This window comes from Vicia villosa, unplaced genomic scaffold (genome assembly GCF_029867415.1).
Source record: "Vicia villosa cultivar HV-30 ecotype Madison, WI unplaced genomic scaffold, Vvil1.0 ctg.002149F_1_1, whole genome shotgun sequence".
Taxonomy (NCBI): domain Eukaryota; kingdom Viridiplantae; phylum Streptophyta; class Magnoliopsida; order Fabales; family Fabaceae; genus Vicia; species Vicia villosa.
This window is the reverse complement of record NW_026705853.1, coordinates 301,893-325,070: the sequence shown is the minus strand read 5'-3', so window position 1 is coordinate 325,070 and position 23,178 is coordinate 301,893. Positions and strand designations below refer to the sequence as shown.

Here is a 23,178-nt window from a genome sequence, read left to right as displayed (position 1 = left end):
GGACCCGTGCGTTTGCACGGGGTCATCGATATAAATATTAAATAAATATTATATAGTTATGGTATGGTTAAAAAATGTATACTAATTTATACGAATTAATATAAAAAAATTTTAATGTTATTCTCTTAAAAAGATTAGTTTATATATATATATATATATATATATATATATATATATATATATATATATATATATATATATATATATATATATATTTTTTGTAATTGTTATTAAACCAAATATATAGCGGAAAAACAGGACTGACTCGTCGGACATGCCTATAATTTTTATAATTGTTTATAATTTTAATTTTATAATTTCTATTAAAAATTATTATAAAATAAACGTATTATACACCAAAAAAATATATTGGTTTAATAATTTGCTTAGATTTAATGATTTGAATAATATTATGTTTGTTAACTTTAAGTAGTAATTTAGAAGTTATATGCTATAGTAATTCAGAAGTACATATGATCTCTAATATCTGTTCAATTTAAGTCATTGGCGGTTCTATGGCCCAGCCAGCCCGGGCATGCGCCCGGGCTCAACCCCTATGTTTTTTGTACTCTTCCCAATTTAGTGATCAATTTTTAGATAAAATGAGGGGCAAAATTAATAAAAATAGAGTGTGAAAATTAAAACAGATGAATAACCAATGGTCCAGACTCAACCCAATTAATTATTTAAGAATCAAAACAAAAATTAAAAAAAAAAAAACTCCCTTAAAACTAAACAATGATTACAACAAATGTTCTTGCTAACGAGTGTCCTCAGGGCACTCGTTAAGATACTCAATAATTTTTTTTTATTATAAAAGTCAATATTTTAATTTCTAATACTTTTTTAATAGATTAAATACACACATTTTTAAAAAAAAACTTACCATTTTAATTACTTAAAGAGTGCTCTTGAAGCACTGGTTAACATTCCCCTAATATATAGTACTTGTCTTATATATTCCTACGTCAGTATTATTTTTTATTATTAGTCATGACTATCATAAAAATAAATATATATATGATAATTCTATAACATGAATATATTGCTTTGTTAAAACATATATAAAAAAAAAACCCAAAATATATTTAATGCATATACTTAAATCAAAATAAATAAAAGGAAAAACAAGTTCCTTTTAGTTTATTAGAATTAATTTATTTAATCTTTTGTCTAATTTACTTAATTTATTCTAGTGTTAAAAAATATTTTAAAAAACACAAAAAATGTTTTCTTTTATTATTATTAGATTATTTATTTTATTAAAAAAATAGAAAACATGTAATTTTATTTGATTAGGTTTTTATTATTCAATAAATTTTTTATTTAATTTTGTTTTGCTACTGTTTGTTTCTTTTTTTTAATTACTTAATTTCTAATAGTTTTATATCCCCTATATAAATTAATTGATAACACAGTCTACTAAGGATATGAGGTTTGTAAGCTCCTCCTAAGTTAAACAGTCCATTAAGATAAGGTTTGTAAGCTCTCCTCAAGTTCTTTCTTAGTTAAGTTTATTATTAAATTTAAGACAATTAAATTCATTCATAAATTAAATAACTCAGAATCTTCTAAGAGTTCAGGTTCACATGCATTCCAACTGCATCAGTCTCTCCTTAAGTAATATATTAGTCTACAAATTTATTGAGTTGACTTTGATATTACCGGTGTCGACAACATCCGTTGAAAGAGTTTTTTCAGCAATGAGGATTATCAAGTCTAATTTGCTCAACAAAATCAACAATTTGTGGTTCAATGACTTGATGATATGTTACACCGAGCGGGAGATATTCAAGTCAATTAAAGATGTTGATATTATTCGAACATTCAGCACAAAGAGGTCTTAGAGAGGGCACTTGCCTCCTAATTTTATTTAGCACAATATTCGCATGTTAGGTTTCATCTCTCTTATGTAGCACACTTTATGACTATTTATATATTATGTCACATGTAATTTGCAGTTAAATTTTTTGCCCAGGCTATCTAAAATTCCTGGCTCCGCCACTATTTTAAGTAAATATTTTGTCGGCCCGTCAGAAAAATAGGTTCAGATCGTTGGGCATGCTTATAATTTTTAAATGGCTCGGATCGTTGGGCATGCCCGTCAAACATGCCTATAATTTTTAAATTCTTCTGTATTGTATTATTGACTCTGTTGTAAATTTGGGATTGGATTTATATACTCATGACTTATAACTTTATATATGTCATTTTCTTCATAGCCTTCGTAATGTCGAATCTTAGTATACATTATAATTATTTGATTTGAGAAACAATTAAATATGTATATTAATTTATACGAATTAACAGGAAAAAAATTAAATGTTGATTGTCATACAAATATAATTTAATTTATGAAATTGTAGTAGTTGTCAGGATATACATAGATTTCATAATTGCTATTAAATCAAATATATGATGGAAAAATTGTCTATAATTTTGATAATTGTTTGTAATTTTAATTTTACAATTTCTATTAACAAATATTATAAAATAAAATATATTATACACCAAAAAAATATATATTGCTTTAATAATTTGATTAGATTTAATGAATTGAATAATATTATGTTTGTTAAATTTGTGTAGTAATTTAGAAATTATATGCTATAGTATATGATCTTTAAGAAATGTGATAAGAAAATTGTAAAAAGTATCATATGAATATAAAATTCATATATTATGAATTTACATATGCAAAAATATAGTATGAATTTATCTTTCTTTTTTATAAATATTAAATAATAATAATATAAATTAAATTAAAAAATGACAAATTTGAGTTTTTCATAAGAAAATTGTATTTTCCATACATCATAATTTTCCAACATGCATGGAAAACACAGTTTTCTCGAGAATATTATGGATTTTTTAATTTAATAACCATTTTTTTAAACTATAGTATTCATTCCTAATGGGCACATGTAATCGGTACGTGTTATAATTGATATGAATGAATAATTGGTAAAAAAACCAAATATTTATATCATTAATTAAATCATAATTGACATTAATTTTCATTATTCACTCGAAATCAAATTTATTCATAATATCAATAATCAAATAATTTGTATTAATTTTTAAAAAATATGGATTATAAGCATTACATTTTCATTATATTGACTAATCTAATTTAATAATTATATAATTTAATGATTCAAACTTATTAATTATTTTGCATCCTTTAATATAAGTTTTTACTAATATTGATCATATAAATTTAACGGAATTTTTATGCCAGAATATATTTAATGTGATGAGTAGTAATAAATTGAATCATTGTAAAGACCGTACACCTTTTTAGGCAAATGATAATGAGAAGGAAACATGGGAAGTAATGAAGTGACAAAATATTTTGATTCTTAATGTCGATTAAATAAATTTAATAGAGTTTTTATGATAGAATAAGTTTAATGTGATGAGTAGTATAATAAATTGAATTGTAGAGACCTTACATTTTCCTAGGCAAATGATAATGAGAAGGAAGCATTGGAACTAATGAAGTTACAAAATTTTTTGATTCATGCTTGAATCATTGTAGGAAAAAACCAATGGTTCAATTATAATTAAATAAAATCTGAAAAAATTATGAGTATTATTTGCATTGGAGAAGTCAACAGCCATGACTTTAGGAAAATCTAGAAAATTGTGTTTTTTATAAATGATAATTTTCCAATGCTTCTTTCGTTACATTCCTTATGCTTAATTCCACGTACTTATTTTATCTGCACCAAATCAAAACAAAAACTATTTTAACATTTTTCATTATAATTCAAATTTCCAAATCTAACAATTATTTTATCTGCACCAAATCAAAACAAAAACTATTTTAACATTTTTCACTATAATTCAAATTTCCAAATCTAACAATTAATACATGTAGATCATGAATTGCCAAATTACCTGCAAAAGCAAAATTGAGCATCCCAAAATTTATATTCTCTTAAACATTACTGCTGCCAGAATGAATCTTCTGAGAACATTCATCATCTTCAAGTTGTAAGCATGTCAAACACATTGAAAACAAAAAAAAAATATTAGATCCATCTAATAATTGTGACAAACAGAAATATAAATTATATCCTATATTGGAAAATAATATTTCATTTACCACAACCTTCATACTCCTCATTGTCTTCTTTATTTTGACACCAAAGCTCATAAGCAACCCATATAATTTTAAGAGTAACTTCTTACATCAATGAACTTTTTACTGTAAAATCACACCAATGAACCTGCCATAACAGTTAACTCTGAAATCTTAAAAGCAATGAGTTTGGATTATGGAAGTCATATTTTCTTGAATTCTTGATTTCCACTTATCTGTATGATCAGCCCGAATCAAAACTTGAATTCGATCACCCTAACAACAAAAGTAAAACATGGTTAATACCCAATAAATTATTTTTAATAATGAAAAATCAAAGATTAAAGAAAAATGAAAAATATATATCGCAGCATCCATGATAACCATCTCCAGATGTTCAACACCCTTACTGTTAACAACGCTCCATGAATCAATAATTCGAACAGCCAATCTCCATGTTTCCTTCTTGTCGCTAATGTCTTTTATGCACTCAAATTTTCGAGTCATATTCTGCAGAAGATGAAAAAAAGAAAACTTAAAACAGCAGTCAGTCGTTTAAAAGAAAATACAGTGAAACATGGAGGTGGGATCGCAGAAGTAGCTTGAAAAAAAACCTAAAATCTATGGGGGTAATAGAAGAGGAAGATGAGTCAAATGTAATGGTTTGAAATTTAGGGTTTGCTGGTTGAAATCAAAAGCCATAATATATATAGATTAATGAGAGAAAATTGAAGGGTTTTTCAGAAACCAAAGAGAAGAAGCGTGGTTTAGGGTTTTGCTGTATTCCAAGAAGATTTGCACATTCCAATACAAAGGACTCACGTTAGTATTAATGATGGAAAATAAAATGGACAATTGAAAGGTTATGCAATGATTAAGGAATATATATTTTTAATTAAAATATTAAAGGATATGCAATTACCGTTATGTCCCCGATTATCACCCTCAAATTGGTGATTAGAGGGATAATGATAGGATTTCATATGTATTCTACTTTATTATATTAAAAGTAGATGTATATAACAATAATCTATTGTCTTATCTAACAGATTCGATTTAATTAACAAAATAAGATTGCAATAAAATAAAATAAAAACTATTTAATATTTTATTAAATATATTAGTCATTTTGTTAATAAATAAATAATATTAAAAATATTTATTTCATCAATATACTTCAAATAAAAAATTAAACATAAAAACTAAAATAATAAAATAATAAAATAATTATATTGTTAATTTATACTATATCTAACTCAATATATAAGATAAAAAAACCACTCATTAAGAAATCAAAACATTAATATTAGCATTAAAATTGAGTTTTTCATGAAAAACAAATAAAGTAAATTTAATGCATTTTATAATTATTTGTGTGTAGTTAGTTTTTTTTAGAGTGAAGACCCATTTTGGTCCCTCACAAAAACTACAGAACCCAAATTAGTCCTCCATAAAAAATAGGACCCGATTTAATCCCTTACAAAATATAACCGGGTCATATTAGTCCTTCTGGGGATATTTTTTTCAAACCGGTTTTTTCTTCTACTTTTAAACCGTGATTGGACCGCCAAGTCGTATTTTATTTTTCATTTTTATTTTTTAAATACTAAATAGATTTTTATTTTTAATTTTGATTTTATTTTTAAACAATTCAGATTTTAAAATATAAAAAAAAGATAAGATTTGTTTTGAGAAGGAATAGAACTCAAGACATTTAGGTCACATCCTATGCCTTTACCACTATGTCAACACACATTGATGACAAATAATTGACATGATTTATAGTAATATTAAACAATTCTGAATTTAAAACAAAAAATATAAATTTTGATACCTACGGTGTCTCAAACCCAAGTCCCTTCAAATTAAATGGTAGTCACTTTATTGTAAATATGAAAAGTAATCTAAGAGGGGTTGCATGAATTAGATTAATTGATATTAGTGAAATTTTCTCGATAATGAATGTTAACAATGTTTTGATTTTTCTGAAACTATTATAACAATTTTTAAAAAATTAGAACAATATTGCTAACATTCATAATAGAGAAAAATTCACTAATACCGATTAATCTAACTGATTCACCCGCTCTTAAATCACTTTTCATATTTACAGTACAGTGAAGTGACTATCATTAAATTTGAAGGAACTTGAGTTTGAGACCTCATGGGTACAAATTTTATATTTTATATTTTAAATTTAGAATTTTTAATATTACTATAAGTCATGCGAATTATTTGTCACAAGTGTACGTTGGCATAGTGGTAAAGGCATAGGATGTGACCTAAATGTCTTAAGTTCGATTCCAAAACCGGTTTGAAAAAAATATCCCCAGAAGGACTAATATGACCCGGTTATATTTTGTAAGGGATTAAACCGGGCCCTATTTTTTGTGGAGGACTAATTTGGGTTCTGTAGTTTTTGTGAGGGACCAAAATGGGTCTTCACTCTTTTTTTTATTTAGATTGAAATAAATGAATTGAAGAATCATATATAATTTATGGAAAAAATAAAATCCTAATATTTTAAAACTCTCCCGTAAGAATCATATATTTAGTTTATTGGAATGTCAGATGGTCTACGTGAGAAAATCTTAATCAAACTCTCCCGTGAAGTTCATATATAATGAAATCTTATCCTTCTTTTTTTAATTAAATATAATAAATCTATTATTTAAATATAAAAATATAATAAATTTGTTATAAAAAAAATATAGTAAAATAAGATTTGATATGAAGCATGCTTGAAATACTTTTACGGTAAAAGAGGTGATTGGTGTAAATGACGGTTGATAAAAAGAATATATAGTAAAATAGGATTTGTAAATAGGATTTGTAATTAATATTAGGTTATCAAATTCAAAAGCGAAAGATTGTATGGAGAAAACCACGAGTCAATGAAAATTAAATAATTTTTTAAATAATTAAATAAAATCTACTAAATGCAGTTATTTAGAATTAATAATGATTAGGGTTGGAAAAAATAAATGTTCAAATGCAATGAGTGACATAGAACGTAGTGCATATTTTTCATATTCCAATAAAAAAAGATTTGAATTAAATGAGTTGTTGGAATTAATTATGATTAGTTGTGTAATTACTCTTAGGGGTATGTAAAACCATCTTAAATTAACTGTGATTAGGGTAATTTCGGAATTTTGGTGGTAATCAACTTTTATATATTAAAGTAGATAAATTATTTAATACGACTTTGGTCGATTTTATGAAAATGTAATTCATTTAAAATTAAATTAAAATTATATATATATATATATATATATATATATATATATATATATATATATATTCATTTAAAATTTTATACAATCACAACTCTTAATTTATTAAAAAAATTACATAAACCACAACTATTAATTATTGAAAGTATTTGACTTTTATTTTAGTTATTATTTAAATAATATAATTGAATAGATGTCATGTAAATACATTGATAATGTAAAAAAAATTAAACTCATATACATATATATACATTACACTTTATCATTCTAAAGAGATATTTAAATATATTTAACTTTTATTATAATTAATAAAATATTGGTGCATAACATATTTAGTTTTTATTATAACTATAAAAAAGTACTTATGCGCACTTATAATAAAATATTTATTAAATATATGTAATTTATAAATTAATAAAATAAAATCACATTTAAAATTATTATAAAAAATAATAGAAATTATTAAAATTATTTCACTAATTTATTAAAAAAATGTGAGGATGAAATGACACTAATATGTCAAATTTTATATTATGACATCTCTCATAACTTTTTAACGCATATCTGTATAACAAAATTTACCGTTTGATTCAAAACTATTATTATATAGTTATGTTTATAAAATTTAACATCAATCATAAATTATTTTATAGGTTAAACAAAAATATCAAAATTAATAATTTTGGCGAAGTTTTATAAGACACTAATTTTTATGGATTTCATTAACATTTAAAATGATTTTTAATTGGTGTTAAATTTTATCCACATGATCTATATAATAATTTTCAATCCAACGATAAATTTTATTATATGTATATGCGATAAAGAGTTATCAAATGTATTATAATATAAAATTTAGCACTTTGATGTGATTTCATTTTGACCCGTTAAAAAATATTTACACATTACTCTAAAAAACCAATTTTAATATGTTTATAATTGACATATATTTTACTCGTATTTGTTTCAATGGTATAATTTTATTTTGTATTTAAATTAACGACAAATATACCTACAAATATTAGTTTAATTATATAAATTTTAATTATAGTGTAAATAATTTACCCAACTAAAATATAACATACACTTTTTTTCGATTGATTTTTATGTGTTGCATCAATTACTCTAAACTAAAAGTGTAATAATAATTGTATAATATAAATGATTCAAAAGAATATTTATATTTTAGTATAAATTAAAATCTTAATATCACTAATGATATTTAAATTGTAATTTATAGTGCCGAATAATGTATGTCGAATTAGATTTGATTTAGTTACTCACAAATTTGATTATATTTGATTTAGTTCAAAAATATGTATTTTGGGCTTTTATAGTTTTGAATTTTTTGCTTAAAGAGCAAGTTAACCTAAATCTATAAATAGAGGGAGTAACTCCTATTTTAGTAATCAAGTTGTATTCACAGAATTTGCAGTAGCAAGTGAATAAGAAGTTTTTCATTGTCTGTGGACAAAGAGAAACTCTGCAGAAAATCGCTTTCTTTCTTTCATAATTTTTTCATTGTCATTGTGTGGTAATAACAATCATGTTCATCAAAATTGATAGAAATTCATCATAGATATTGGTGGATTTCCAACATCTGGTATCAAGAGCTCCCGTTGATCGGTTCAAAGGAAGAAGAAGAAAATCACGATGGCGGTGAACTATGGGATTGGAAATTATCCAGCAAGTCTACCAATTCTGAAAGTAGATAACTATGAGAATTGGTGTAAACAAATGAAGGTCTCATTCAAGTGTCAAGGTCTTTGAGATCTTGTAACAGATGAAGTAGAACCGCTTGGAGAAGACGCTTTAGAAAAAGAAAAGAATGAACACATAGAATTGGAGAAGAATAGTTATAAAACATTCTTCATAATTTATCAATGTATGAGTCCAGATAACTTCGAAAAGGTTAGTGATTCTGAATCTACAAAAGAAGCTTGGGAGATTCTTGAAAAGTCTTTTGGAGGAGTTGAGAAGGTGAAAGAGGTAAGGTTACAAACTCACAAAAGAACGTATGAATTACTTCAGATGGAAGATAGCGAAAGCATAACTGATTTATTCACTAGGGTTATGAAACTAGTGAATCAAATCAAGATATGCGGTGAAGCGTTAACAAAAAGAGGTGTTGTTTCGAAGATCTTGAGGTCTTTAGCCCCTAAGTTCGACCACGTGGTGGTAGCCACAGAAGAGTCGAAGGATTTGTCAAAGATGGCAAAAGAAGAGCTTCAAGGGACGTTTGAATCTCATGAATAACGGATGGTTGAAAGAGCTGCAGGGAAGTCGAAGAGTCATGTGGCTTTGCATGGTCAGTCAGCAAACAAAAAGAAAGGCAAAGGAAGTTGGAATGGAAATAAAAGTAGAGGTGGCTACAACAATTCGACTGGTTGAAGTCAGCAAGAAGGAAGCTAGTTGGATCAAAGAAAACCCCCATACCAAAGCAACCAAAGAGGTGGTGGTGCAGGTAAAGGAAGAGGTGGTGGTCGAAAGCCTGACAAGAGTCATATTTAGTGTTTCAATTGTCAGAAGTATGGTCATTATTCTACAATTGTCCAGAAAAGCATAAGAATTAAGAAAGTGATGCAAAGTTTGCAAAAGAAGAAGAAGAAGAAGAAGAAGAGATGTTGTTGTTGGTCATAACAAAAGATGAAGATAAATTCGACCATACTTACTTTGTTGCGTAGGGGTATGGTAGGGGTTGTCATGATGGTATTGATGTTGATATGGTGGTTGGGACTGAGTTTGGAACGGGTTGAACTGATTGAATTGTTGTTGTGTTTGTTGTGTTTGTTGATGTTGTTGTTGTGTGTATTGGTGTTGTTGTTGTTGTTCTTGCAGGATGATATAATTTTGCTGGAGGGGGTCTATAAAGTAGAACGGGTCAGCCACAAATAAATCTGAGCTGGTAACAGTTCGGTACCAACTCATGTATTGCAGGGAGGGTTTTATTTCATGGTCACTTACGGGGAAGCTGAGGACATGTTGGGCACAGTTTTTCCATATGAGGCGCCATTCGGGAGCGAAATCCTTCCAATCTTGGTGGTCCCATTGCTGGTTTACACGTTTAAGGTGCCATTGTCCCAAATCAATTGGAGGATTAGGGATACCTTGATGCATCCCGAACTGGAGTTTCACCCGGTCAGATTGATGCATCTCCACGATGTTGTACCGAAAGATGGTTGTCTTTGCAGTCCAAATAGCGACATCTTCAACTCTGGGTTCATGATCGCAGTCCAAATATGGCCTCCATATAAAATGTATGTATAAAAGTTATAAATAATTTCGATCATATATTAAAAAAAGGATTGATAAAATAGGGAAAATTTAGAGATTATACGTCCTCTGGTCGTAAGTGATCCAGAAGCTGGCGGTACATCGTGATGTTTGATCGCAGATTATTTTTGTAGTTCATTCCCTTTACGCAAAATCTAAAATGCAGTATATATTTGTTAGTTGAAGTAAATACTAAAGATTTTATTTGAATTAAAATATGATTAGAATACTTACTTTGTTGCGTAGGGGAACGTCCACTGGCTTCTGTTTTCCGGGGCCATAATAGGCATTCTCCACCACCCCCAAACTTGAACCAAGAGAGCGCATCCGTAAAACGTGCAGGTATCATTCTTAGCATTCTTGCACAGAGATTGACACAACGTAGCCATGACAGCATACCCTTAACTATACTTATTCACTTTATTAATATCCATAAGTAAGCGCAAATACATAAAATTTACGGTGTTATCGGTATTGTCTGGAAATAACACGTTTCCAAAAAGCAACATGAGGTAACACCTTGTTTTCTTAAGTATTTCCTCTTCAGACGAATTTTCGTCCAAACAAAATTGACTATAATATAACTTTAGGGCCTTTAGGTTGACACCCTGGCCCCTAGCACCTACTTCACCTTCTATTAGATCGATGCCCAATGCTTGCTCGCAAAGGGAATTGACTTGTTGTACACACCCAATAACTGCCTTTCCTGCTATTAGAAGGCCCAACAACATGTACACATCTTCCAAGATTATTGTGCGTGTGTGTGGTCTAGCGGTGAATTGCTTGGGTCTTGAGAGTGTGCTCCTCTCAAGGTCTTAGGTTCGAAACCCGTTAGGTCCAAATTGCTTAAAAAAAAAAGATTATTGTGCATTCCCCGGTTGGAAGATGGAAGGTGTGAGTCTCTGGCCTCCAATGTTCTAACAAGGCCAGCACAAATTTAAGATCAATGTTATAGTTTGGGATCCTGATGATGTGTCTGAAACCAGCTCTGTGTAAAAATGGTTTTATAAATTCTTCAGCGGAAGCATGGAATGGCTACGTGTACGAAATCGCTCAACGTCCTGAAAAAATTAGCACAACATAAATATGCAGTTATAATAAAATGGAATGCTAAGAAAATAAAAAAAAAACTTACATATGCAACGATGTTTTCCTTAGTGCCTTGGTGCTTGTTTCCTATTGTTAAGAGAGACATGTTTGGTATTTGCAGAGAGGAAAAACTTAGGAAGCAAGATGAAACGAAATTTGGTGATTGGAAATTTGTGTTGGTGATGAGAAATATGTTGAGAGATTCCAAGTATATACGTCCCAAGATCATACGAAGCTTAGTTATGATCTTATCTGTCAGGGGACCTTGCTTCTTATCAACTGTGACCCATCTTTGAAGGTGAAGACCATTATCTCGCATATCGTTACATCCTACAACTATACTCCATCATACAGAAAGGCTTGGATAGCGAAAACAAAGGTGATTGAAATTGTGTACGGCAATTGGGAGGAGTCATACAAAACTCTTCCATGTTACCTAACTGCGCTTCAAACGTATACCCCCGACACTGTCGCTATTCTAGAGACCCTGCCAACGCATGCTCCGGATGGAACCCGTGTCCAAGGAAATGGTATATTTCATCGTCTTTTCTGAACTTTCCAACCTTGCATCGAGGGTTTGCATATTGTAAACCGGTACTGCAAATTGATGGAACTTGGTTATATGATAAAGACAAAGGAACCATGTTGATGGTGGTTGCATAAGACGGAAACAACAACATATTTCCAGTAGCGTTCGCAATAGTGGAAGGTGAAACTTCCGCGAGTTGGAGTTTCTTTTTAAGGAATCTCCGAGAACACGTTGCTCCTCAACCCGATCTTTGTTTAATCTATGATAGGCATGCTTCCATTGAAAGTGCTTACAATAATCCTGCAAACGGATGGCAACACCCACCATCAACACATGTCTACTGTATTCGCCATATTGGCCAAAATTTCATGCGGGAGATCAAGGATAGGCACCTCCAGTCCAGAAACACACTGGTCAATGCGGGATATGCACTAACTCAGCCTACATTCCAACATTATCGGAGTGAAATTGTTTTGTCAAATTCGGACGCGGGAAGTTGGATTGATAACATTTCCATAGAGAAATGGACCAGGGCTTCTGACAACGACGTGCGATGGGGCCACATGACAACAAATCTAGTAGAATCCATGAACGGTATTTTTAAGGGCATCTGAAACCTTCTGATCACTCCACTGGTGGAGGCAACCTACTTTAGGATGGCTTCGCTATTCTCAACAAGAGGTCAAAGGTGGAGTGCTGTTAGAGAATCGGGTCAACTGTTCAGCGAGAGTTGCATGAAATTTATGAAAGAACAATCTGCCAAGGACAACAATCATCATGTAATTGCTTTCGATCGATTCAACCGCACCTTCAGTGTTCGAGAAACAATTGACCACAATGAAGGATTGTCGATACAACAATATCGGGTTATACTAGATGATCATTGGTGCGACTGTGGTAGGTTTCAAGCATTTCGTATGCCTTGCTCGCATGTCATAGCAGCATGTGCATATGCGCACCGAGATGCATTGTTATTACTTTCTCCAATTTACAAGGCTGAGACATTGCTTCAAGTTTACAGTGTGGCATTTTCAATGGTGGCAAAGGAGGATTACTGGCCTGAGTATGATGGGGAGGTAGTATGACATAATGACACTGATCAGTGCATTTTAATGCACATTCTCCTATGTTTGTTCTTAAGCATTTCTTTGATTTTCTTTGTTTACTTTTATGTTTTATAATGTTTTTCTAATTTAGTTTATTTTTGGTTTAATTTGATTTTCGCACTTTATTTTCAGCATTAGTAGTCTGCACTAAAATGATCATAAGTGGAGCTCCGGGAATCCGATTGAGGCGTTCTAATAATCGCCGAAAAGCTAAGAGAAAGAGCTACAAGTTTTGTGTTGGAGTCAAAGTCAGATTCGGAGCACATATTTTCCAGAATTTCGTTTGAAGCTGCAGCATTAGTTTTATTTAGTTTTGGATCATTAGTTTTGGGCCTGGGTTATGTTTGTTTGACCCAGTTGGGTTATGACCCGAATTATTGTTTCTCCCATTTACCTAGGTCTGGCCGCTAATGTTCATGGTTACGTTTTTATTATTCAAGAAATTATGAGTCAAGCTTGTACGAATTCCATGGAGAACTAATTCCTTTGAGACAAATTGCTGTATTCAGGTTCCGACCTTGAGGTTATTATAATTATAATTCAGTTCTATTCCTTTCAATATTAATCTATGTCTCTTGTTTGCTTAATTCGATTTGCATAGACTATATTGATTTAATTCAATTGGTTGTATGATCCTAACTATAGTCACGTTATCGTTTGCTTAATTCGTTATCGTGTCCGTTTAATTCATGTTTGCTTAATTCATGAAACTTAATCCCGTTTGCTTAATTCGGATAATAGGAACATATAACTTATGCTATCAATTGCGCTTGTCAATGGATATTATGATCGAATAGGAATAGATAATCCGCTTAGGAGGTTGGAATTACAATAATCAATTATAGATAGGAACCGAATCAACAAATTATCGTTTTAACTTATTTTATAATTACTTATTTTAATCTCTTATTTGCTCTATTGTTCATAAATCGATCTAAAACCATAAACCCCAATTTTATTTATATTGGTTAATAACAAAACAAGAATCCTTGTGATACGACTCGAGTCATTGTCGCTATATTACGTTTTCAAAATACTCGTTTTTGATCCGCGCTCGACAGTGGATCAGACACGATGCGACGAAACAAAAAGGGTCGCCCCAACAGTACTCGCATTCGAACCGAGATTGACGTCCATGACAAAATGAAAAGAAATGCAGTATTTTTTGTCAACTAGGGCACAATAAAAAGAAATGTCCTAGTTGTGGAACAACCTCATCACATGTTTAATCAGCTTTGTAACATTTTTTTACGAGAATGTATCAACTTCGTGTATTGACTATGTAACATATTTTTTATCAATGAACTCTACTTTATTAATCGGCGGAATCGACTACACAAAAACATTAATTACGGTTAATAAAAATTTTACGAAATCGGCGTATCAGACATTTTTGCGAAAATCAAAGACCGGAATCGAAAACTTGGCGCTAAATGGTACAAAATGGGTTTTTTTTTATAAAAAATAACCCAAACACATAGGAGCCATTTCAAATGGCGCCTATGTGTCTCACCCATAACATATGCGCCAAATTATTTGGCTAACCCTAATGGCCACAATGTTTGCGCCAAATGAAATGGCTAGGTCACAATACATGCGCCAATTGGTTTGGCACATACCCTTAGGGGGTCTGCCAAACCTAGACATTTTGGTAATTTTTTTGAAAATATGGTTTTTTAAGTATTTATTTTAAAGTTGGTTATTTAAATTTTTTTCACTAAAATATAGTGATTATATATATATATATATATATATATATATATATATATATATATATATATATATATATATATATTAGCACTATATTTGAATATTATGCATAATATTTTATATTTATTTTAACTATTTCTCAAAGTAATAGATAAATTAAATTAAATTATTTGGTAAAATATAATATTAATATTTTAATAGAAATTTAACTTTAAAATCAAACTAAAATGAAAATCATATTATAAATTTAAGTGTAAAATCAAATTAAAATAATATTATTTAACATATAAATAATTGAGTATATAATTTATATATATATATATATATATATATATATATATATATATTCATATATTTATTTAAATTATAAATTAATTTATAAAATATAGTAATAATAAAATATAATAAAACAAAAATAAATTAATTAATTATAAGAGTGATCAAACGGATTAAAAAGAAATATTTGTAGTAAAAAATGAATTATAAGAGTGACAAAACAGGTTCACATTCTATAATATGTCCACTCCATTCCATTCTATTTTATTTGCGAGATTTTACGGACGTTCGAACATTAACATAAATTTTTATAACTTTTAGACAAAAAAGATACAATGTTCACGAATTCGCCTTGCAACACACTCATTATTGCGGGATATGTCAACATTTTAAAATCGCACTTAACTCAATATTTGCCTCATTCCAACTTATTATTATTTTTTCTTTTGCGATTTTTTATAGGACGAGTCAAAACGGAGTGTCTATTTGCCACTCATAATAAATTATTTAAAAATTATTATAAAAAAATTTAAATTAATTAAAAAAATACTTAACACAACAAAAATTATTTTACAAAACACTAAAAGACAGATAGATTACTAGTTTAGTAAGAAAAAATTATATTTTTGAAAAATATTTTGAATATTAAATCGTATCATTCAATTAATTGAACCATACTTTTTTAAATGAAGCCAAATATATATAAATAAATAAATAAAAGTACAAATCGAGTTGTTAAATAATCAACCATCAAAAAGTAATAAATCTAAGAAAAAAGGAATTCCATTTCCTATTTTGACAGTCCGCCACAGTTTTTGTACCGACTCAGTGCTTTTTACTTTTAAACATTTATTTTAGAATTAATAAAATATTTAGTTAATGATTAATAATGTATTTATTTAATACTAATAGTGGAAATTTTCTCATCTAGATGTAATATTCATGTGATTATTGAAAATATATTTATGGATCTAGACGCAATTCCCACCCAATTAACTTTGTACTATTATTTTCTACCAAATTTTTTTCTTATAAAAAAATTAGTATAATCATGTGTTTCATGAATGATACTAGCTCAATATTCATGTGTTTCTTGAAAATATATCTATGTATCTGGACGCAATTACATCCAAATGAACTTACATTTCTTTTAATTAAAAAATTAGTATAACTAAATCATGTGTTTCATGATAGAATTTTTTTTTTTTAATTATGCATTTAGACGCAAATCCAACCAAATGATTTTTGTATTTACTTAACAAAAAATTAATATATAAATGAACAGTAACATTCAATTACTCATTTAACAAACTCCACTTTTCTTTCCAACTCAAAAACTCCACCGCCGGAATGTCAGTGTCTGCCGGAGTTCACCTCCCCCTTCTGACGGGCTCAAAATCGGCGGTGGAGCATGGCACCGTACCTGGCGCGGTTTTCAATGTCGTTAATTCCATAATTGGATCTGGAATCATGTCATTACCGGCGATCCTAAAAGTTCTCGGAGTGTTTCCTGCTCTGGTCGTCATTCTGATCGTGGCGGTGCTGGCTGAAATCTCCGTCGACTTTCTCATGCGTTTTAGCGATGCCGGAATAAAGCCGACGTACGCGAGTGTGATGAAGGAGGCTTTTGGATCCGTTGGAGGATTGATCACTAAAGTTTGTATCATTATTAACAACTTTGGAGGTGCAATTCTGTTACTTATTATAATCGGTGAGAAGAGAACCATTTTTCTTTCTTTTTCTTCTTACATTAAATTCTATCATTAGTTAAGAGTGTTTATTTAATGCCATTGATTAGTGAAAAATAGTAGTATCATCTTTTTTGTTGCTTATTGTATTTACGAAAGTGACTTTTTTAAAAAACTATTATTTTATTATAACTTTGATAATAATTTTTTAATAAGTTATTACCATTTTACCCTTTGTTATATAGACACTTTCTTGATTTACCCATATAAAATATATTTTTTTTAAATTCAAATTTGCTATTTTAAAATACTAACAATTTAGTTTTTTAATTTAGTTTTTAAAGTCAAAATCCGAAAGAAAATCCGAAGAAAACCTACGGATTTTGACTTTAAAGACTAAATTGTTAGTATTTTGAAATAACAAGGTTGTTTTTTAAAAATAATATTTTATAAGGAGAAATAAAAAATGTCCTAAATAACAAGGGGTAAAAGGGTAATAATTCTTTTTTAATTTATATAAATTGATCAAAATAATATATAATTTGAGATCAACGGAGTATACAACAGTTTTACACTAATCATATGTCTATTAAACTAAAAAAAATCACACTTTTAATAACTTCAAAAAGATCTTATAAAATAATATAAATTATCTATTAAAAAATTCGTATAGTGTGCTTTAAAAATCAATCAGAACTTTAATACCAGACTTTATCATAAAAATGTGTAACAAATAAAGACTTTATCATAATTCAATTATTTTGACAGTTTGATAAGTAGAACTAGTTTTGTTCAAGTTCAGTGTTACATTAATCTGTTAAGATATTGATTTTAGGAAAAATCTAATTTGACCCAAAGAAGACATCTCATTATTGTTTGTATCATGTTTTAATTTTTTTCATGTTTGTGTATTATGGAACTACAGGGGATGTTCTATCTGGAAAGAAAAGTGGAGATGAAGTGCATTTGGGAATTTTGCAACAGTGGTTTGGAATTCACTGGTGGAATTCCAGAGAAGTTGCTCTTCTCATCACCTTGGTTGTTGTTATGCTTCCATTGGTCTTGTACAAACGAGTAGGTCAGTGTTTTTCAATTATTCCAAGCACGCGCTGGTTTCATTGTTCTGAATTGAAAAGATTTAATGGCATAGACTCATTTGTTATTGTTTTGAATTTTGTCAGAATCGTTGAAGTACAGTTCTGCAATATCAACTCTTCTTGCTGTGTCATTTGTTGCCATTTGTTCTGGGTTGGCTATTGTTGCTTTGGTGCAAGGAAAAACACAAACTCCTAAATTGGTTCCTACATTAGACAACCAGAAATCTTTCTTTGATTTGTTCACTGCAGTTCCTGTTGTAGTCACAGCATTTGCATTTCATTTCAATGGTACTAGTTAACTTAAATTTTGCATTATTTGATTGTGGATGAGGGTTTCCTCCTTTTCTTTCTGTTGCGCTGATGAGTCATTTTATTTTACTTTGCAGTGCATCCAATTGGATTTGAGCTCGCAAAGCCATCTGATATGAAAATAGCAGTTCGAATAGCATTAATGTTTTGCGCTGTTATCTACTTTACAATTGGTTTATTCGGCTATCTCTTATTTGGAGAATTAACACAATCAGACATTCTAGTCAATTTTGATCAGAGTGCTGATTCTGCTGTTGGTTCATTCTTCAATAGTTTAATCCGTGTAAGCTATGCGCTCCACATTATGCTAGTATTCCCTGTCCTGAATTTCTCTTTGAGAGCCAACGTTGATGAACTATTCTTTCCCAAGAAGCCTCTACTAGCCACAGACAACAAGAGATTTGTGATTCTCACTCTTGTGCTCTTAGTAATCTCCTATCTTGCTGCTATAGCAATACCAGATATTTGGTACTTCTTTCAGTTTCTAGGATCAACAACTGCACTGTCGCTTGCCTTTATTTTCCCTGGCACTATAGTTTTAAGGTAACCTATTTTCATAATCTTCCTGTTGAATATATCAAATTGAGAAGGAATATAAATCATGATTCTAATGTTCTTTGTTTGTTATGACAGGGATGCTCTTAGAATATCTACAAGAAAGGACAAAATAATAGCACTGGTTATGATAATACTAGCTGTAGTGTCAAGTGCAATTGCAATTTCCACCAACATATACAATGCTTTTTAAGTAGCAAGTTATAAAGTTGGTGTTCTCTTTTCCCTTTCTTTTGTTGTTGCTTTCAACTACAGAAAGTTTTTTGGGAGAGATAGGGTATGGTAGGGGTAAAAACATTCTAGGTGCATTTTCTGAGTTTGGGATGCCTTGCTGTAAAAATCATATATGTTGAAAGGAAGTGTTGTGCATAATATCAAACATCAAAGCAATGAAACATCATGGCAAAATTTGAGTTACCATTTCTGCAACAATATGTTAGTGTCTTTTTTGTGAACCTAATTTTTGTTTGAATGACTTATCTATTGGGCAAATTATTATTTGCCACATGTCATGATGAAATGAAGAGTCCCCATAAATTCTCAAGCTTCTTTGTTGAATACATATTCAACAAATAGAAAGCTGTGGATACCGCTTCTCCCCGTACCTCTTTCGACAAGTTCTTTCTTTTCAACATGCTTCTCACCATGTTCATAATCGATCGATTCTTCCTTTCGACAACACTGTTTTGCTCCGGTGTATAGGATGGTACTATCTCATGTACTATCCCGTCTTGATAACAAAACTTTATAATGTCATTTGAGACATATTCGCCTCCACCATCAGTTTTGAGAGCTTTGAGCTTATGACTTCTTTACCACTCAATCATAGACTTGCACTTCTTAAACGCTTTGAATACCTTATCCTTTTTCTTGATTAGGTATGTCCATAGCTTTCTACAATAATCATCGATGAATGTGACAAATATCTATTGCCATCAATCGAATCAACTCGCATCGGCCCACACGCATTGGAATACACCATCTCAAAGTGATGCTTGGTTCTACAACCTGCATCCTTGATGAATTTACCCTTGTGTTGCTTCACTTGCACACAATCTTCATAAATTTCAGCCGGCATGTTGATGAGTGGTAATCCCGTTATCATTTTCCTTCTTTTGCAATGCATTGAGATCTCTAAAATTGAGATGTCTAAGACGGTAATGTCGTATCCACTCTTCTCGACTAGCCGGTGTAGCAAGACACTTATGCTCTATAACCTTCAACTTAATCTTGAAAGTTCTATTGGAAGCCATTTAGGACCAAAATCTCGTTTGCATCCATAACATGTAACACCTTGTTCTCCATGTGAATCTTGTAACCCTTCTCAAGTAGTTGGCCAATACTTAAAAAGTTACACTTGATTTCTAGAATGTACAATACATCTTTGATCAAGGAATGCCCATCATCCATTCTTATGATCAAAACATCAGTGATTTCATTGGCCGCTAGAGTGATGTCATCCGCAAACTTCACTTTTTTCTTGATGCCTTGATTGATTATGACAAACCAATCCTTCCTCCTCATAATATACGTAGAACAAATGGAGTACAAATACCATTCATCGCTACTCTGAACTCCCTCTTTTGCACTCATCCTAACGTTTTCTATTGCTTGTAATCGGTTGCACATTTTACGTAACCGGTTACAACATGTTTTTGTACCATTCCCGGAACGGCTGCTGCTGCTGTCCCGCAACCTGTTGCTTATATAGTTCCCTTCTGTGATCATGACTAAGAATGTGTTATCATAGTCAAACTCTTGTCTTGCAACCTTGACTTCATCTGCTTGAGGTTCCTTCTTGTTTGTGTTACACTCTCTTGCATAATGAACAAGCTTTTGACAATTAAAGAATTACACATTGCTCTTGTCAAACTATCCCTTTTCACCTCTAAAGTTGCCTTGACTGCCATTTTTGTTGCAGTTACTTTCACCCTTTTGACTAGTCGAATTCTTTGAATTTTGAAACTCTCTTCCACCAAAATTTTAAAAATTCCCTTTACTCTTCATGGGTCATTTTTCTTTAGACTTCTAATTTTTCTCATTGAATCAAGTTTGCAAAGCAATCTCCATATTTGCCTTGTTGACATTTCTCTCATCCATCCTTTGCTCATAAGCCTCAAGAGAGCTCTGAAGCTCCTATTTTCTCATCGTCGCAAGATCCTTCTATTCCCCAATTGCCATCACAATGTTATCAAATCTTGCCGTCAAAGAACGCAATATTTTTCATACAACATTCTGCTCAGTAACAGTTTCTCCACATGCTTTATTTGGTTCACCAATCGAGTAATTCTCATCGCATAATTGGTGGTTACCTCCTTTTCTTATATTTTAATTAATTAGAGTTGACGTTTGTGAGTTTTTAACCTCACCACATTCCCCTTGTCAGCCCCTGCATATGCGATTTCCAAGATCTCCCACAACATTAACTTTACAAAAATGGTAGCTCAACCCAAAATCGTAATCCTTTAGAAATTCAATCCATCTACTCAACTTCATATTTAGCTCATTCTAATCAAACAGGTATTTCAAATTCTTATGATCGTTGAACACTTCAAATCTAGAGCCATACAAATAGTGTCTCCAAACTATAAGCACAAACACCACAATCTCCAACTCTAAATCATGGGTAGGGTAATTCCTCTCATGAATTTTCAGTTGTCTCGAAGAATAAGCTATAACCTGACCGTTCTTCATAAGCAGACAACCTAAACACATCTTAGATGCATCACAATACACCACAAATGATTCACTTGAACTCGACAAAGTTAAAACAAGCGTCGACGTCAAATTTTCTTGAGCTCTTGAAAACTCTTTTCACACTGAGCATCCCAAACACAAGGTTGACCCTTTCGAGTTAAATGAGTCAAAGGCAAAGCTAATTCAAAAATACTTCAAGAATCCTTTTGCAGTAACCAGCCAAGCCCAAAAAACATCTGATCTCTGTAATAAATTTCTAAATCTCCCACTGCAACACTACATTAACCTTCGATGGATCCAATGATATTCCCCCACTAGAAACCACATGACCAAGAAAAATCACTTTCTTCAACCAGAACTCACACTTGGACACCATGACACACAACTGCTTCTCTCGCAAAACCTCTAACATAAGTCGCAAATGTTCTGCATGCTCTATATCTATCTTAGAATACAAAAGAATATCATTGATGAAAACCTCAACAAACTTATCTAGGTACAGATGAAAAATTATGTTCATATACTCCATGAATACTCCTGGCACATTAGACACACCGAAGGACATCACAAAATACTCATAGTGACCATATCAGGTTCTAAAAGCAATATTCGGAATATCTTCAGCCTTCATTCAAATATGAAGATAACCTGATCTCAAGCCAATCTCGTTAAACACACTAGATCCAACCAAATGATCCATCAAGTCATCGATTCTCGGAAGAGAAGACTTATTCTTGATAGTAACCTTATTCAACTGCCGATAATCAACACACAACATCATGCTACCATCTTTCTTCGTAAACAACAACACTGGCGCTCCCCACAACGATACAGTTGTTCTGACAAACTTCTTCTCTGACAAGTATTCTAACATTTTCTTTAGAACACTTAACTCTGATGCATACATTCAGTATGGTGCCATTGATACATGACTAGTATCGGGTACTAAGTCTTTGGTGAACTCAGTTTCCCGTTCCGACGGTAAGTCACAAATATCTTTAGGAAAAACATAAGGAAAATCACACACCATATACATATCACTAGCCCTAACACCGCTCTCTACTCTTAACGAAGTGTACATCATGAGCATCTGATCGTTCTCCTTTAAAAGACATCTCAACCTGACGGTGGACATGATTCTCGAACCCGTTCTGTCTTCGAGTTTAGGAAATAAAACAACCTCGACAACACTTGCATTCTTGCAATCAGCGGCATGTTGACCCAACCTTCTACACCTGAAACATCTTAGAGAAGCAAAAGCTTTTCCTCCACTTGTTTCAATCCCGCTCCTGATGGCAAGTGGTTAGGAAATAAAAATGAGCATCGATAGTGTTCACATACATGTTGTATGTCAGGTAAATAAACAAATTCACATAAACTGGGACGAATAGACCAACTAGGCTTTGATACTATTATGTAACACCCTAAAACCTCGACTCTTAATTTAAAGGAATAAAATCATCATTTTAAGATGCTACTCAAACATACATGCACACTTTCCAAATAATTTCAAAACTTGCAGCAAA

The 23,178-nt window shown here is 30.8% G+C and overlaps 1 protein-coding gene across 1 annotated transcript; it reads left to right on the top strand.

The window, feature by feature from the left end:
• The first annotated feature begins 16,603 nt into the window (after window positions 1-16,603).
• On the top strand, window positions 16,604-19,372 carry LOC131638038 (amino acid transporter AVT6C-like). Its single transcript, XM_058908598.1, has 5 exons — window positions 16,604-17,017; window positions 17,920-18,072; window positions 18,176-18,379; window positions 18,478-18,943; window positions 19,034-19,372. The coding sequence occupies exons 1-5, from the start codon at window positions 16,657-16,659 to the stop codon at window positions 19,146-19,148; spliced, it is 1,299 nt and encodes a 432-aa protein (XP_058764581.1). The 5' UTR covers window positions 16,604-16,656; the 3' UTR covers window positions 19,149-19,372.
• The last annotated feature ends 3,806 nt before the right edge of the window (window positions 19,373-23,178 follow it).